Source organism: Bombus huntii, chromosome 18 (assembly GCF_024542735.1).
Source record: "Bombus huntii isolate Logan2020A chromosome 18, iyBomHunt1.1, whole genome shotgun sequence".
NCBI classification, from domain to species: Eukaryota; Metazoa; Arthropoda; class Insecta; order Hymenoptera; family Apidae; genus Bombus; species Bombus huntii.
The window spans coordinates 4,778,022-4,794,321 of NC_066255.1; the positions used below are offsets into that span (position 1 = coordinate 4,778,022).

At 36.2% G+C, this 16,300-nt stretch overlaps 4 protein-coding genes across 17 annotated transcripts in view; all 4 read right to left on the reverse strand.

Moving 5' to 3' along the window:
- LOC126875518 (glutathione S-transferase-like) overlaps nt 1-10,133 on the reverse strand; it is a 108,417-nt gene extending 98,284 nt beyond the window's left edge. Inside the window, exon 1 of the mRNA XM_050638496.1 lies at nt 9,886-10,133. The gene's annotated coding sequence lies outside the window, so the exon portion shown is untranslated. The remainder of the gene's footprint in view (nt 1-9,885) is intronic.
- LOC126875500 (uncharacterized) overlaps nt 146-16,300 on the reverse strand; it is a 555,738-nt gene continuing 539,583 nt past the window's right edge. For all 14 annotated transcript variants that reach the window (XM_050638471.1, XM_050638470.1, XM_050638472.1 and 11 more), the window contains one exon: nt 146-2,052. In XM_050638471.1, the coding sequence (XP_050494428.1) occupies nt 340-1,521 (1,182 nt within the window). In that variant the 5' untranslated portion in view covers nt 1,522-2,052 and the 3' untranslated portion in view covers nt 146-339. The remainder of the gene's footprint in view (nt 2,053-16,300) is intronic.
- LOC126875431 (glutathione S-transferase-like) lies at nt 5,321-6,278 on the reverse strand. The gene is made up of 3 exons (XM_050638345.1): nt 6,146-6,278; nt 5,664-5,834; nt 5,321-5,406 (listed from the first exon to the last, which is right to left on the reverse strand). Exons 1-3 carry the CDS (start codon nt 6,276-6,278, stop codon nt 5,321-5,323), a joined length of 390 nt encoding a protein of 129 aa, XP_050494302.1.
- On the reverse strand, nt 7,981-9,879 carry LOC126875520 (glutathione S-transferase-like). Its single transcript, XM_050638498.1, has 2 exons — nt 9,725-9,879; nt 7,981-8,697 (listed from the first exon to the last, which is right to left on the reverse strand). The coding sequence occupies exons 1-2, from the start codon at nt 9,848-9,850 to the stop codon at nt 8,530-8,532; spliced, it is 294 nt and encodes a 97-aa protein (XP_050494455.1). The 5' UTR covers nt 9,851-9,879; the 3' UTR covers nt 7,981-8,529.

Consider the following 16,300-nt stretch of genomic DNA (forward strand, 5'->3'; position numbering starts at 1 on the left):
CGGGAGGTAGCGGTTCTGCGTTGAAGTTCTCCATCGTCCGGTCGCGCGTGGGGTACCTTTATTGTCGATAGTTACACTAGTGACGAGGGCCTCAGGCTTGATAACGAATCCGTGACTAACGGGAGGACAGGTTCCCTTGCTCTAACTCACACATGCACCACTCCCTGCTCGTAAAGCACTCGACTTCCTTCACCGATCAGCTCTCTAGCAAGACTGCTCGTCATCCCAACGACGCCACCGAAACAAGACTCCGGTCGAGTGTCTCAGTACACACGATCCTCCGATCGACGTACGATTGCTATCGGTTTGGATACTTGCGATTGTTTCGTTATGGCTATATTAGGCTCTAGGGTGCAAGGTTAGGGTGTTGTCCTGAAGTTCCAGAGGGGCCCCGGCGTCCTTTCGTCTCCGACTCGGCCATCCTGACACATACACGTCCTCGTGTGTGGCCTGCTGGCTTAGTCTACCCGTCGGGGCTTCCACCACGCAGGCATCGACCCGGCGCTCGTCCTCGGGGCAATGTTTTTCTTCTCGCCGCGATGGACAGCGAGACGCGATGTGTCCCGGCATGTGGCAGTGAAAGCACAACGCTTTTGGTGGTGCAGCCGGTCGGCTTTCCTCCGGGCGTTGGGGGTCCTTCTTCGGTTCCCACTTCGCCCTCTTGCGGCATTCGAATGTCGGATGTCCGTAAATACCGCAGTGGCCACACCTGGTCCAGGGGGCGGGTGACCTGCCTCGTTTGTTTCCGGAGCTCGCTAATGACCTCCACGACGGGGGCGTTGGCCACTCCGTGTATAGGAAGGGCTTCATTTCTCTTTGGAATTGTTTCACCGACGTGATGTCACTCGTGAGCGCTAGTCGTTTAAAACGTTCATCGCGCGAGCCCAGCAGATGGAGGGCGGTGGCGGCGAGTACCTCTTCCCTGGTTGAATTTCGCCACTTCGACTCCAGGAGGGTGATGATACGATTTCCGTACGCTCCTGGTGTTTCGCCGTCCCGCGGTAGTTCCTCGGCTACCTTGATTAGCGACGCGGCTGCTACTTCTTGGCCACCGAAGTGCGCGGCGAATTGTTCCTTAAAATCTGGCCAGGTGAGCTCGTCGCCGTTCATTATCTGCGTAAGCCAATACGCTGCCGGACCCTCTAGGGCACGGTTTAGGGCAGAATACAGTGCGCTGTTTTTCAGGCGGTGGTCCCTCATGAGCAGGCCGACGGCTGTGCACCAGGCGGCTGGATCTGCGTCCGCGGCTTCGGGGTTGAAGCGCGGTAGCGATACCCAGGTTGCCCGGTGTCCTTTCTTCTTCTTCTTCTTCTTCTTCTTCCTCTTCTTCTTCCCTAGCGACCGCTTTAGTGCGCGCACGATACTCTTACGATCCCGTGCCGACAACGTGTGTTCGGATGCCACTTCTGATGTCGAGTCTGAATCCGAATCCGAGCTCGAGTCACATTCCGAGCCCGAGCTCGAGGCGCCCTCCCGGGCAGGGCTCGCGGGAGATTGCGATTCCGTGTTGGAGTTCTCCATCGTCCGGTCGCGGGTGGGGTACCTTTATTGTCGACAGTGACACTAGTGACGAGGGCCTCAGGCTTGATAACGAATCCGCAGCCAACGGGAGGACTATCATATAAAAAGCAACAGGATACACGAAATAATATAATTCTGACTAGGACAACATAAACGCAAGAAGTGTTGATATTGAAAAAAATATTTAATTTTGTATATAAATATTTTCATATTTAAAAAAGTTTCCGGAAGCAGGAAGATTTACAAACAAATAATATCATAAACCGAATGTTTCATGATCCTTTTCTAATTAGAGTGTGTGACAGCATGTGAGAACGTTTCTTAAAAATATGACTTATTGCAATTATTTAATCGCAATTATAAACGATTAAGACCTTCTCACAACGAGGCAATCTATCCAAAGTATAAAACTCGTTATACTTGATGAGAAAACAAATCTCTACTTAGGTTTCATTTCGTTTCATCGCGTTCATAAAAAGTGAATTTGTATGAACACATCGTGCAATTTAGTAATTAGGACCGTTGATCTCGCTGCAACATAGATGGATAGAAAAAAGCCATTTAAAATGATACAACGTCGGGAAGACAATTATGAAAATTATAAATGGAACACAAGATAAAATTGTTTAAGATTAATTCTTCTTTTTTTTTTTTTAATCGCGAGTGTTTTCAAACGAAGTTTCAATCTGTTTACAATGATAGCAATGAGAGGAGGATGTCTATGAAAGTTATAAATGCGATATTGAATAACATTTCTGCGAGTGGGTTTGTTTTTCGTTACAAATGTTTTTTAAACGAATCTGCAATCTGTTGGGAACAACGGAACAGTAACGGAACGACTGATAGGGAAATAAAAAAGATCGCGTTTTATTTGAACAGACAAATCTTTGAAATCTATCCGAAAGTCTATTTGAAATGGTACGAGCTCGAAAAGAACGGTGAATACTATAGAAGAAGGATTAATTAAAATTCTTATTAATCTGTACGCTTTGTATATTAAATACCTTGATTGTTACGACCGTTCGCGGAGAGACGCGGTCGCGAGGAAAGCGCGTCAGCGAGAGGCGTAAATTCTCGCTACGATTCGGTGAATCGACGCCGCGAAGTAGTCGTTCCCCTGTTTCGGTTAGGATAACAGAGGTGGTTGATATGAATATGACACAGTAGTAAGTTATATTTCACCGTTTATTCCACAACTTATAACGAGGATAGTTACACTGGTGCGTATGTACGAGATGAGTGACTGAGTGATCTGCGGGTGTGTATACCCGCTCGAAGGATGTTGACCGTTCGAAGGATGCAAAAACAGTACTCTTGGAAGACGATGCTGTCTCGGAGGAGAGCTAAGGATGAGTGTGTCTAGCGCACGGGACCATCGGATTTGTTGGTGCCGATGTTATTTAGGAGAGTGAGGGAATAGGCTTCGTTTTTAATTGGTTAAACGAAGGGTCTTAACCGCCCTCGAGAGAAAGTGGTTAGTGGGAGGAAAGTTGCAGCGGACGTGACAAAACTGACTTTCCCTTGTTAAGCCGTGGTAGACAATAGTCTCTAGAAATTCCTCCGAACCAGATGTTTGTTTTGTTTGAAGGACCTTTTCTAGGAAATCTATGTGATTTATGGAGGGTCCTTGAAATCATGGAAGATACGCTGCGAGTATCCGAAGACATCTGGTTGCCATATTGCCTGCGGTGTGTGGCCTCGGCTAGGTAGAGTGTTAGGCGACGTAACATTGATCGATGCCAAGATAACAAATTATTATACAAAACAGTGAAGTATCCACGTCTGACATTAATATTGAGTATTACCATTACTGTAATTTAATTTTTAACCGATCCTGAAAATTCCTTAGAACGTAAAAAGTATAAAATGTTACTGTGCATTTCAAGATTAAATGCACTGTAATTTAGAAACAGTTATGAAGCGGAAACAAATAATTTATTCAGAATAAGAATTCTACGTAATCATGTTAAAAAAAAAAACGTACTTATAACGCGTTTAAACTCCAAATATGTAAAGACAATAAGGGAAAAAAATTAAACGAAGAATCGTATTTTTTGTAAATTCACACAAGATTTTATCCAAAAAAAATTAAGATTTTTTGAAGAACGTACAAGACGGAACACGAACAATAAAAAAGGGATGTTAAATACAAAAGATAGATTGAAATTTAGATTATGAAATATAAAAAAAATGATATTGCATAATTTACAATTATTTTCGATAGCTTACGTCAGTATGTTGGAGTGTAAAGTATAAAATATTCAAAAACTGATACCATTTAGACATAATTTAGAAAAACAATAAATTGCGGAAACCGATAGTTAAAACTCGATACGATCGATACTCCAAAACTCTAATCCTAATAATTACTCAGCAATAATAACCGATAATTCATGTTGATTAATGTTTGAACTCCGTTTGTTTTCTGTATGTGTATACAAATTTTGTACAGTTTGATAAAGCGAAATTAAATTATCATCTTTTTGTACTACTTCAAACATTGAGATTTGTCATCTTCAAGGTCGATCACACATAGTTTCAGATTGCGGAGTTGCAAGGGTAATTAATTTTGCAATCGGTTTTCCTTTGATATAGATGTGAATACAAATAGCCATTGATTGACAATATACCAAAGCAATTCTAGTTTAATTTGAAGTCATCGATCCTTTGATATTTTTGGAAGAATAGTAAAAGTACAAAGAAAACAAGAAAAAATGGCGTTAACTAAAAGATAGCTCCAATGTATCTCATAAATATTATCTATATATCATTTGTAAGATGTAAATGACCAAGATATCGAATTATACAAAAATTGTATGTAATGATTAATACTTGAACGTTACTTACATTTATGTACATGAAAATTTGATCTTTTATTAACTAAGTTATTGATCGACAAAATGACTTCCTACATAATTCTCCGCCTGAACTGAAATGCATATTTTTTTTACGCAAGCCTTATGTGTAGCTAGCAACGAGCAAACAGATTAATTACTTTACACACGGTCGTATCTTGTTTGCTGTAGGCGAGTTCTCTCGTGTAATCAACGAAGTACTCAACTTTAAAGCGATAACAGAAGAACATTATTGTATCGATAAAAATCATGCTTTTTTCAAAGAAATATGTAACTCGTATTTTTTTTAAAGCAACCCTCATAACGTATTGAATAAAATAATCATACATTTTTTTTTGTTCAACATTTGTAAAATACGATATTATCAAGATCACCAAGGAGGTAATCTTCAATTCTTAATGAATATAATAAGAAACATAATTAATGATTGTTTGGTGGTTTTATTATTATCTCTATAATACAAAAGCACAACATCGTGTCAACAGTTTATATAGTTCGTATGTTTCTGTAGGAATACACAAATAATAGTTCTCTATCACAACGTAATCTAAAGGGAAAACCCTAACTAAATGACAAAAATATCGGTAATAACTGGAACTAATGAATGTTAAAAGCAATCAGTATATTCCATACAAACTTCCATCAACACGATTCGTTCTTCATTCTCTCTCACTAAGACCGCAATCTTTAAACGCTTATAAAACCATAAGCAATCGTGAAGTTTAGAATTCGCTAACTGGGCGTCTCTCAATACAGATTTTGATCTTGGGCAGAAGGAGGACCTTTTTCTCCAGCAGCTTCAGATTCTCGTAATTCTCGATCAGATCAGACTTGTACATAAAGTTCAAATAATCGAGCAGAGCAACGAATGTTAAATCAGCCCAAGAGAGAGTACCATTGGAGAAGTAGCCGTCATTTTCCTTCACTTGCTGGTCCAAACGTTCTTAAATGAACGGCAGCGTCTCTTCAGCAGCCTTGCGTTTTGCAGCTTTGACCTTCTCGTCCTCCTCATAGTGGAAGGCGGCAATTTCTGAAAATTTGTTGTCAGTTAAATACTATTCGCTAATGTTATACTAATTTGAATAAAGTGTTGTGCGAAAATTAAATGATACTGAAGATAGAATTACAATCCTTTTTAATCCTTTGTCTTGTATTGTTGACATACGTGTATCGTTCGATTAAATCAAATATTAAATCGGATTTCAACTAATAAATACCTGAACAGATATGTACTATCTGTTATCAAGATTCTCATAAGATTTATGCAAAACAGCACTGGATACTCACCATGACGAATATCATGAATAGTATCAACAGCGGCATCAATAAGAAGATTTGCCCAGTCAGTCTTTCCAGCTAAGTCATATTGTTTGGCTACGAAACGGCAAATAGCTTTAGACTGAGCAACATTCCTTCTATCAACTACGAGCATAGGAAGAAGCTGGCCATAAGAAGTCACTAAAAACATACAACTAATAGAATCAAAGATTCTATCGAACAAACAGATTATGATGCTTCTTAAATATCTAGCTTCCTGTTATCTGTTTTGGAAAGATATAATTTAATTTATTGATAATTTATCAGCAAACAAAGGGCATTGTCTCCTTAACAATACCTATTGTTCTCCCACATATCTTATAGAGCAATGGAGAGTAAACAATAATCTCTGTTATACTCTGCATAATTGTGTTCTACTTTATTTAGCTACTTTAGTTAAATTAGGAAAGATGAGATTTAAGAAACAGAATTTCTTTAAATTTTAAGCTTACAGGGATTTATTTCTGGCCAGACGTCCTTTTTGATACGTTCATCTTCAAATGGAATCCTAGCATAGCTGAAGATAAAACGGATTGGTTCTGCCAATGCCGTAATTGGGAAGTAAGCCAATTTAGAGAGCGGCATCTTCCTGGAAGTATAATATATACAAAGTAAAAACAAAGAATCATTGATGACAAGAATTATATTATTACAAATTATGAAGTATAAGACAATTTAAGTAAAAAGCATCAACTACTAACTACTCGCATAGCTATTTGTATCTTTATATTTTAATATAGCTTAGATATAAAAAGAATATTATTTTTGGATGTAATAATGTATAAACTTGCGCCAAATATTATAACAAAATATTGCACTTTCTATTTAAGTAGGATAGACATATTACCGGCATTTATCTTTTTTCTATAGCAATGAAATTGTTTATAAAAAAGCTTATAAGAAAACTATCAATTAATGCAAACAACGCATTTCAAAATATTAATTACATTCGCGCGATTCGTTATCTCTAGTATTAATTTAACCATATGGTTCTATACACCCAAGACCCTCTAACAGTAATTTAGTACCATTACTAGTCGTATGTACAATGTATGTTTGTATACAACTTTCGTAACTACAAAACATTCAGCATGATTATATATTCTTCCAAACTTAAGAAACATTTTCTAATTGCATACTTAAATTTATCGATCAATTATGAACATATGATAACATTTATTTCTTTCAACTACTAATTTTCAAATCCTCTGCTGTTCCGTTAATTGAACGACGCGCCGACTTTTCGTACAAGTATCTTGTATCTTATCTGTATTATTTAGTTATCAATAAAGAAGAAACATTTTCTAATTGTATACTTAAATTTATCGATCAATTATGAACATGTAATAACATTTATTTCTTTCAACTACTAATTTTTAAATCATCTGCTGTTCGGTTAATTGAAGGATGTCGGCTTTCTGTAGAAGTATTTCATATTTATTATTTAATTATGAATAAGGAAAAAACATACAAAATATAGTTTTTAAACGGTTTATTATTTACAAAGAGAAACTTTGACTCAGGATATATATACTATATATATACTATTTACTTACAATTTTTTTTTTAAGACTTCAAAGTCGAAACAAGCACAGGAAATTTCCAAGCCGGTTAACAGAAACTTGAATGAGACAAAAATAACCTTTAGATCAATATATGTTCTTCTTCCCCCCTGTTGCTTCCACGTAACTCTTATCCTATTGGTGGAGCTGTGCTGACATGTGAAATTATGACTACATAAAAACATCCGGAAAGACTCATTGAATGATTTTATAGTTTAAGGTTAATAAATTTCCATAAATTAAAGTTGAAAATTTATGAGAACATGTTTTCTGTAACAAAACTTAGTAAAAACAAACTAGTAAGGTTTATAGATTCTTTAATGATTATGTATGTATTCATAAACTAGTTCGATAAACATCGTTCGATAAAACGTCGAACAACACACAACATTGAAGCGCGAAATTTCAAATTCAAGGAAAGATAAATAACAAATATTGCGAACAAATGATATTAAATTTACAATAATCTCATGTAAGAAAAAATAAAAGGGATAAAAGTAGTACAGAAGATAGAAAAATCAATAAAACTGGTGGCTGGGAAATAGAAAATATATAAATTTATGTTATTAGAGTTTAGTACTTCTGTCGATCAATGTGTTACGACCGTTCGCGGAAAGACGCAGTCGCAGTAGCGAGAGAAGTAAATTCTCGCTACGATTCGGTGAATCGACGCCGCGAAGTAGTCGTTCCCCTGTTTCGGTTAAGATAAGAGGTGGTTAAATGAATATGACACAGTATAGTAAGTTATATTTCACCGTTTATTCCAACAACTTATAACGAAGGCAGTTACGCTGGTGCGTATGTACGAGATGAATGAGTGACTGATCTGTGGGTGTGTCCTACCCGGTGGAAGGATATTAACCGTTCGAAGGATGTAAAATCAGAACTGTCTCTGGAGACGATGCTGTCTCGGAGGAAAGCTAAGGATGGGTGTGTCTAGCGCACGGGACCATCGGATTTGTTGGTGACGATTTTAGTTAGGATTTTAGTTCAAGCTGAGTTGATCGTGATTCAATTCACGAATATCGGAGAGGAAAAGTCGTAATTCACAATATTACACACAATAATACCTTCACATAAAGGAACACAGCTCAGATGAGACTTTTTATAGTTAAACTTTTAACGTACTCATAGAAACGAAATTTTTTTTTTTAAATAGAACTGTTACATTTTACGACACGTATAACATCGAACATTTACCAACATAGCGATGCCAGCGTACATATATATATACTGGTGTACTGGTCATCTTTTTTCCACACGTTTTTAGCTTTTTAACTGTTTGTGTATGGACGCCTAATCAGCCAATCAGAAATAACCGGTATTCTATGAATCCTTTTCTTCAATGCTTGAAGAGCTGGATATTTATCCAAAGCTGATGCCCCAAACATATACTCGAAATTTTCAAGTGCCGCTGCAAACACGAAGTCCGCCCATGTCGTCTGAAAAAAGGTTTGGATACATTTATTTTGTACCTCCTCTATTAAACAATTTTTTTAATTTACCTTGAAAAATGTGAAAAATCGAACTCTTAACTAAAGATCACTAGCTTTTTAGGAAGAATTTGGATTTTTATTTTATTGTCAGAATTTAATGGATAATTTTATAAACTTCAACCTTTGGAGGTATTCATTAATTAAAAATGACAAAACTGGTATTATGTAAAAAAGAGTAATGTGTATCCTGAATCAATGTCGAATGGAAATTAGACAGTTCTATAAAAATAATCCTTCTCACGATTCCACAACTTCATAGCTTAATTAAATACAATTCTTCGGCGATATAATTACAAATACATTTACAGGAATTGTGTAATATGATAAATATCTCGTTAAAGAAATTGAAATCGTAAACTCTAGATTCTAGTATTCTTTCACTTTCATGTTTCCTATGAGCCCTTCAATCGCTAAATATTTTGCAATGAAACACGTATTATTAAACAACATAATCATACTACATTAATTTAATGTGACTATTTATTATTATTATATAATAACACAGTGATGAAAGAAATAAACTGGTCAAGTAATCTAAGGAACGATAATACGTATCTATGTCAGTGACAGTGAGAAAAATTCAGATATCTGTACTTAAGTGATTACACTTATAAGTATCATTATATATTATATAAATATGATATTTCGAATGGTATCATTTATCACACATTAAACAAGAGTGTCATATCCAGAGAAATGATTTTACATATCTTAATCTTTGCTTTGATTACGATAGTAATAATTTCTATCAAACTTGATGAGGAAGATACATGAATAATTATCTAAAAGCTGAAAATCTTGGCAAATTCATTTGTACATAAACTAACAGGAATGAATTTTAAAGATACACTCTGCTCTCAACAATTAAAGCTGTCTTGTCGCAACAAAGTTTCAATAATTTTTTATGGACAACATGGCCCAGTTTGCACAAAGACTAAAAATTTTAACATTAAATTTGGATAAAAAATCTTACGGTAGAAGGAATGATATATCCTTCATTTTCGCCAATAATCTGGTCGAATTTAGTCAAGTAAAATGGTATTGTTTCGTTCAAAAGTTGATTCTTCCTCGCTTCCTTCTTTTCAGGATCCTCCTTCATGCGATAGTAGCAGATAGCTGAAAGCTATCTGAAACCAACTGTTACGTTCATTTGTGTTTTTCCCCCCAAACGAAGAGAAAATAAGTTGTGAAAGAAGGAGTAGCATCTCATAGTTCCTACAATTTCTTCATTCCCTTTGCTTTCTTCAATATTGCCTCAACAAGTTCCTGTGGTTCACGATACTTGAAATATATACAATGTTACCAGCGTGGAAATTGTCTTGGAAACTTGGAAAATCTTTCAAGAGGAACAACATTGCTAACTGAGATTCGAGAAAGGAAAGGTAAGTAAATCCTTGCTTCTACTTAGAGCTTTTTTATTTACTTCTGACGAGTAAAGTACTGTTATTATAATTTGATTAAAAGTACCAAGAATGTCGAGATATAAACAACCATTTGTGGAAAGGTCAGGAGAAGCAGAATTATCGAATAAACGTTATATAACTCTTAGTGATTAAGTAAGAGAAGAGAAACGAGAAAAAAGTCTTTTATCTAGGTCTTAATAAAGTATACTCCATATCTCCATATCAAGAATAACAACAAGATATAAACAGTCTTCTAGGAATTGAGTAAATATTACATAATTACATCTTGAGCAATATTTTGCGTCTTAGCTTTTGCTTAATCATTATGATAATCTTGAATGTATGTAAATTCTTCACAGACTCTTTGCATCTTCTATACAGGTATCTCATGATCATGTGATAACACACAGGAAGAAAAAATAGAGGAAAAAACAGCGTAAAAAAAAGTTGCGTAGGAGTATCGTCGCACTACATCATTCGACAATTGATGCACGTCATGGTGATCGTCACGGTTTAAAGCAGGCCATCAAAAACACGTTTGTTATCGTACGGAAAAATCTGCGACGTTCCAGCTGTTCAGGTGCATCGAATTGTGATTCATCGGCGGTACGAAGCAAGGCGAAGGGCGTAAATAGAGAAAGAAGAGAAGAGAAGGATTCGCATAAATGATAAAATATAATCGTTCGTTCCTCGTCGATGGCGGATGGATGGCTTTAATCGTGGACGATATCGATACGATTATATTTTATACATTTGAAACAAATATAAAAGACAAGCAAAAACCAGAGATACGATCGTTATGATATTATTCAATCGGTAGCCTATTTAGCTCGTTTTTTGTTCACCTTCTCTGTCTAGTAATAATTTTTCGATTCGACTGGCGTGACGTTACGTTGGCGGTGTAAAAACACGATTTTAAACACCTGCGGATAGTTGCATGAGTTTCGAGCGATTCCATTTCCTTCGATTTATATTTATGCGATCAACGCGCGGATCGTTAACGCATTATGCAGACAGCAGATGTTACGTAATCAAACATATCGTAATTGGAAATTAGTAACGTTGTCGCGTACCAGGATCTTCCTGTCTTTGATCATTGAGTAACACTTCGTTGTCCTCGCTCCTTCCGCGGATAACCAGCGTTTATCATATGGAGACAGGGATTTGCAAAGAATAAAAGTTGTAGAACGTTGAAAGGCGTTGAGAGAAACGTGATGTTATCCCGTTATTCGTTAACGCAACGCAGTTAAAAAAAATCCCGTAGGAAGATTACGATAATAGATAACCTGAGTCGAGTGTTTGTCGGGGGATCTAAAAGATTCTTTCCAGTTGAGCGTCTGAGATTGCAGAGAAGAAAATTTGGAAGCCATCGAATTCGTGATGTCGATAGAAATCTTCATTTGGAATCGTTGTATCATAACGTAGTCTGCTTATTGTCGATAAGACTGTTAGGGAAGTGATATATTTACACTGTACATGAGAGTGTGTGTGTAAGGGTTTGAGGGCGTCAAGGTCTTAGTGGAGACAAACGACTGTTGCCAGATGTTAGAAGGATCTAGGATAGTCGGTTGGCGACCAGCGTGCGAGCAAGACGTTCTTCAGAGAGTAATATAGATGTATAACTGTTGTGTGGGAAATATAGTCAATTATTTGTATTCCCAAATCCTCGAATTTCCTTAACATGGTAGCAGAGCGTGGTTACTAGTTTTGCAAGATATTTAGTGCGTGGTTACGATCTTGCGAGTGAGTTTTCAGTAAAGAAAAAAAAAACTTTCAGAGAAAAAAAAAAGAAATATACTTCGAGCACGTAGGAACGCTTGAGTAAGAAAAGAAGAAAAAGAAGAATCAATTAAAATGGAGAGATCGGAAATCATGATACCTATATTCGATGGTGAGGATTATGGAATGTGGAAGCAAAGAATCACGATGTTTCTCAAATATAAGGAATGCGAGGTTGTTACAACTAGAATGAAGAACGAAAGAGACGATGAAGACTGGGACAAAAAGGATTTGAAGGCGATTAATATAATTTATAGTGCAATATCGAACAGACAATTGGAGTATGTTAGGGAAGGAAAAACGGCGTATGATATAATAAAAAGGTTCGATGAAATGTACTTGAAAGAGTCGACGGCACTGCAGATCGTATGCAGAAGGAGATTGGAAAACATAAGACTGGAGAACTACAGTGATTCAGCATCATTCTTTAACGATTTTGAGAAATTAATCAATGAATTAAAAAGTGCGGGCGCACAAGTAAGTGAGAGGGAAAAGCTGAATTACATGCTGAATACGTTACCCGAAGAATACAGCTACATAGCGGACATAATAGACGCATTGAAAGAAGAGGATCAAACCGTAGCGTATGTAAAAAATAAAATAGAGTTAGCAGAGAAGAAAAATAAATCCAATCGAGGAGAAAGGCAAACCAACGCCTTTTCTACAAAAAAGGAAGGCTGCTTCAGATGTGGAAGATTAGGACACTTTGCGAGAGAGTGTCAAAATGGCGTCCAAGCGGGAAGCAGTAACGGCTATTGGCATGGGCCAACACGTGGTCGAAACAGAGGAAGAGAGAACAAAGGCAATACGAGCAGAGGACGTGGAAACTTTCATCGTCAATGAAGAACCGGCACGGGCGAGCATGGAAACTCAAGAGCAGGCATATGGACAGCAACGGCGCACACAGCAAACAGCAGTGAGACGAATGAAAGAAGTAAGAACGAAATAGTGTGCCTATTAGATAGCGGTTGTACCGATCACATAATTAATAATATAAATTATTTCGATAAATCTATCGACCTAAAAGAACCGGTAAATATATATTTAGGCGATAATAGACCGATAAAAGCGACAAAAGTTGGGGATGTTATAAGTTATTTTGAAGCATTCGGAAAACAAAATGAAATAAATATGAGGAAAGTATTTTACGCGAAAGAAATGTCCGCAAATTTGATTAGTCTAGGTAAACTAACAGACAATAAGAATACGGTTATTTCCAAAGGAAATATTGCGAAAGTAATAGATGAGGATAATAAACTTACAGCTGTAGCGTTCAAAGAGAATGGGACATATAGGATAAAAAGTATATTGAAAGGGAAGAAGCACTTAGTAAACAGCGCCGAACGTAGTGGTATGAGTAAAAAGGAAAGATGGCATAGGATGCTAGGACACGTAAATTTTAAATATTTAGAGATTTTGGGTAAAGAGCAGCTAGTGACTGGCATACCGAATGAATTTGAAAAGGAACTTTTGAAATGTAGGGTGTGTATAGAAAGCAAAATGCATAACTTACCTTTCAAAAATAATCGAACTAAGGCTAGAGAAATAATGGAAATTATTCATACGGACGTATGTGGTCCCTTTAAGACTACCGGATTCAATGGAGAAAAATATTTCATTTCATTTATCGATGATTATAGTAAAATAGCTAGGATCTATTGTATAAAATCAAAAGATGAGGTCTTTGATTCTTTCGTACAGTTCGTAAATGAAGCCGAAAATTTAACGGGCAAGAGGTTAAAAATATTAAGATGCGATAATGGTAAAGAATATTTAAATAATCGAATTTATAAATTTGCTAGGGATAAAGGTATAAGAATAAATAATTGCCCAACATACGTACATGAATTAAACGGGACAGCGGAAAGGTATAATAGAACAGTGATGGACATGGCGCGTTGCTTGTTAGCGGAAGCGAAAGTACATAAAAGGTACTGGCCGGAAATAGTTTGTACAGCGGCATACTTGAAAAATCGAATATTAGCGAATACTATAGAAAGAAAGACACCTTTTGAAATATTCTTCGGGAAAAAACCAAGTGTTAAAAATCTACATCTATATGGAAGTAAAGTTTTTGTAAGAAGGCCAGAACAAAAAAGAGTTTCCAAATGGGACAAGAAGGCAGATATGGGAATTCTATTAGGATATAGTGAAGTAGGATACAGAGTCTTATTAGGTGGGAAAATAACAATAGCTAGACATGTAGAGGTCATAGAGACAGACACTAAATGTATCGGTTTTGAGGAAAATTCATTAGAGGCTGATAGAAATGATAGCGAAGATAACTATTCATTGGATGGTATAAGGAAGAGTTAGAAGGTAGGGAAGATGAAAATGATAGTAGTATTGAAAGCTCAAACACTCCTAGGAGATCTACACGTATTAAGAAAACTCCAGTAAGGTATCCAGAAAAGGAAAATATTTACGAGATGCATGCATATTATTGTAAAGTAGATATACCTCGTACATTTGAGGAGGCGATTTGTTGCGAAAATAATGAAGTTTGGAAACAGGCTATGGATAAGGAAATAGAATGTCTCTATAAGAATAAAACTTGGAAATTGGTAGAAAGGGTAAAAGGCAAAGAAGTATTAGATGTAAAATGGGTTTACACGAAAAAATCAGAGGACAGGTATAAGGCTAGATTAGTGGTAAGGGGATTTCAACAAAGAAACGTAGCCGATGACATATATTCTCCAGTGGCGAGTAATCAGACCTTTAAGATATTGCTATCATATTGTTGTCAAAATGGATTAATAATTGAGCAAATGGATGTAGAAACTGCCTTTTTAAATGGTGAAGTAAGCTCGGAGGTATATGTAAATCAACCAAAGGGATATGCGGACGGAACGAATAGAGTTTGTAAATTATCGAAAGCGCTTTATGGGTTAAAAGAAAGTCCGAGGGACTGGTATGAGTGTTTTGATAAGTATGTGACGAGATTAGGTTTTAAAAGGAACAATATAGAGCTGTGCCTATATATTTATGGAGAGGGAGAAAATGTTGTTTATTTGTTAATATACGTAGACGATTTGTTGATTTGTAGTAAAAACAAAGGGAAGATACAAAGTGTAAAAAAAAAAAAAATTATTAACTGATAAATTTGAAATGAAAGATTTAGGTGAAGTAAAAGAATATCTTGGAATAAATATAGAGTATGATTATTTAAAAAATGAAATGAGATTAAGCCAAAAGAAATACATAGAATCATTAGCAAACAAATATAAATTACATAATAGCAAATTGTACTGTACACCTATGGAGACCAACTTAAAAATTGAAAAAGCTGAGATAAATAGAGAGGACATTGGATACAAGAATTTAATTGGCGCATTGCTGTATATTAGTGTAAATACCAGACCCGATATAAGTTATAGTGTGAATTATCTGAGTAGATTTCAAGATTGTTGTAACGAGGCACATTTTAAATATGCCTTGCGAATATTGAAATATTTGCACCGGACTAGAGATTTAGGGCTACATTATAAAAGAAATGAAAAGTGCGAAACGATAGATTGTTATGTGGACGCTGATTGGGCAGGAGATCATATAGATAGGAAATCGACTTCTGGGTATGTAATTAGATTGTATGGAAATGTAATTGGATGGAAGTCTAAAAAACAAAGGTGTGTGACAAAAGCCTCGACGTATGCAGAGTATGTTGCTCTATCGGAAGCGGTGAGCGAAGTAATGACTATCAGACAACTAATGAAAATCTTCGATGTAAATGTAGACGATAACCCTGTAAAAATCTATGAGGATAACTCTGGAGTAATGAGTATAGCAAAATACGGAACTTTTACAAAAAATTCTAAACACATCGAAGTTCATTACCACTACGTTCACGAGTACGTAAAGGAAAATAAGATAAACATAATAAAAGTAAGTACAGAAGAAAACACTGCGGATATTTTTACGAAGGCACTGTGTAGAGAGAAATTTGAAAGGTTTAGGTCATGGATGAATGTAAAATAAGAGAAATGTAAATAAAGCGATAAATGTTAAATATTTTGTTAATTCGACAAGTATGTAAATAAAATTAAGTGTACAGTATAAATGTAAGGAGGTGTGTTAGGGAAGTGATACATTTACACTGTACATGAGAGTATGTACATGTATTATGAGGTTTTAATAGAAGGTAATATCAAGAAAATTAATGGAAACCGGTTAAAACCTTATTTTCCAGGACGGGCTTCATAACTATAATATACTTAGGCAACACGCAAACAGCAACCTTACCGGAAAAGCCAATTGACCTAGAGATAATCCGCAGAAACACTGAGATTTTGGAGGACCAAAATCAATCTAAGAAGGGGGGTATGTAACGTCAATTCATATCAGAGACCAGGCCACACACCACGGACAGG

Bases quoted from the DNA above. Each gene is read 5' to 3' on its own strand.
- LOC126875431 (XM_050638345.1), bottom strand. From the start codon at position 6,278: ATGCCGCTCTCTAAATTGGCTTACTTCCCAATTACGGCATTGGCAGAA. The intron at 5,835-6,145 runs GTAAGCTTAAAA...GTATGTTTTTAG, and splicing joins CTGGCCAGAAATAAATCCCT to TGACTTCTTATGGCCAGCTT. The intron at 5,407-5,663 runs GTGAGTATCCAG...ACAAATTTTCAG, and splicing joins TATTCATGATATTCGTCATG to AAATTGCCGCCTTCCACTAT.
- LOC126875520 (XM_050638498.1), bottom strand. From the start codon at position 9,850: ATGAAGGAGGATCCTGAAAAGAAGGAAGCGAGGAAGAATCAACTTTTG. The intron at 8,698-9,724 runs GTAAGATTTTTT...ACCTTTTTTCAG, and splicing joins GATATATCATTCCTTCTACC to ACGACATGGGCGGACTTCGT.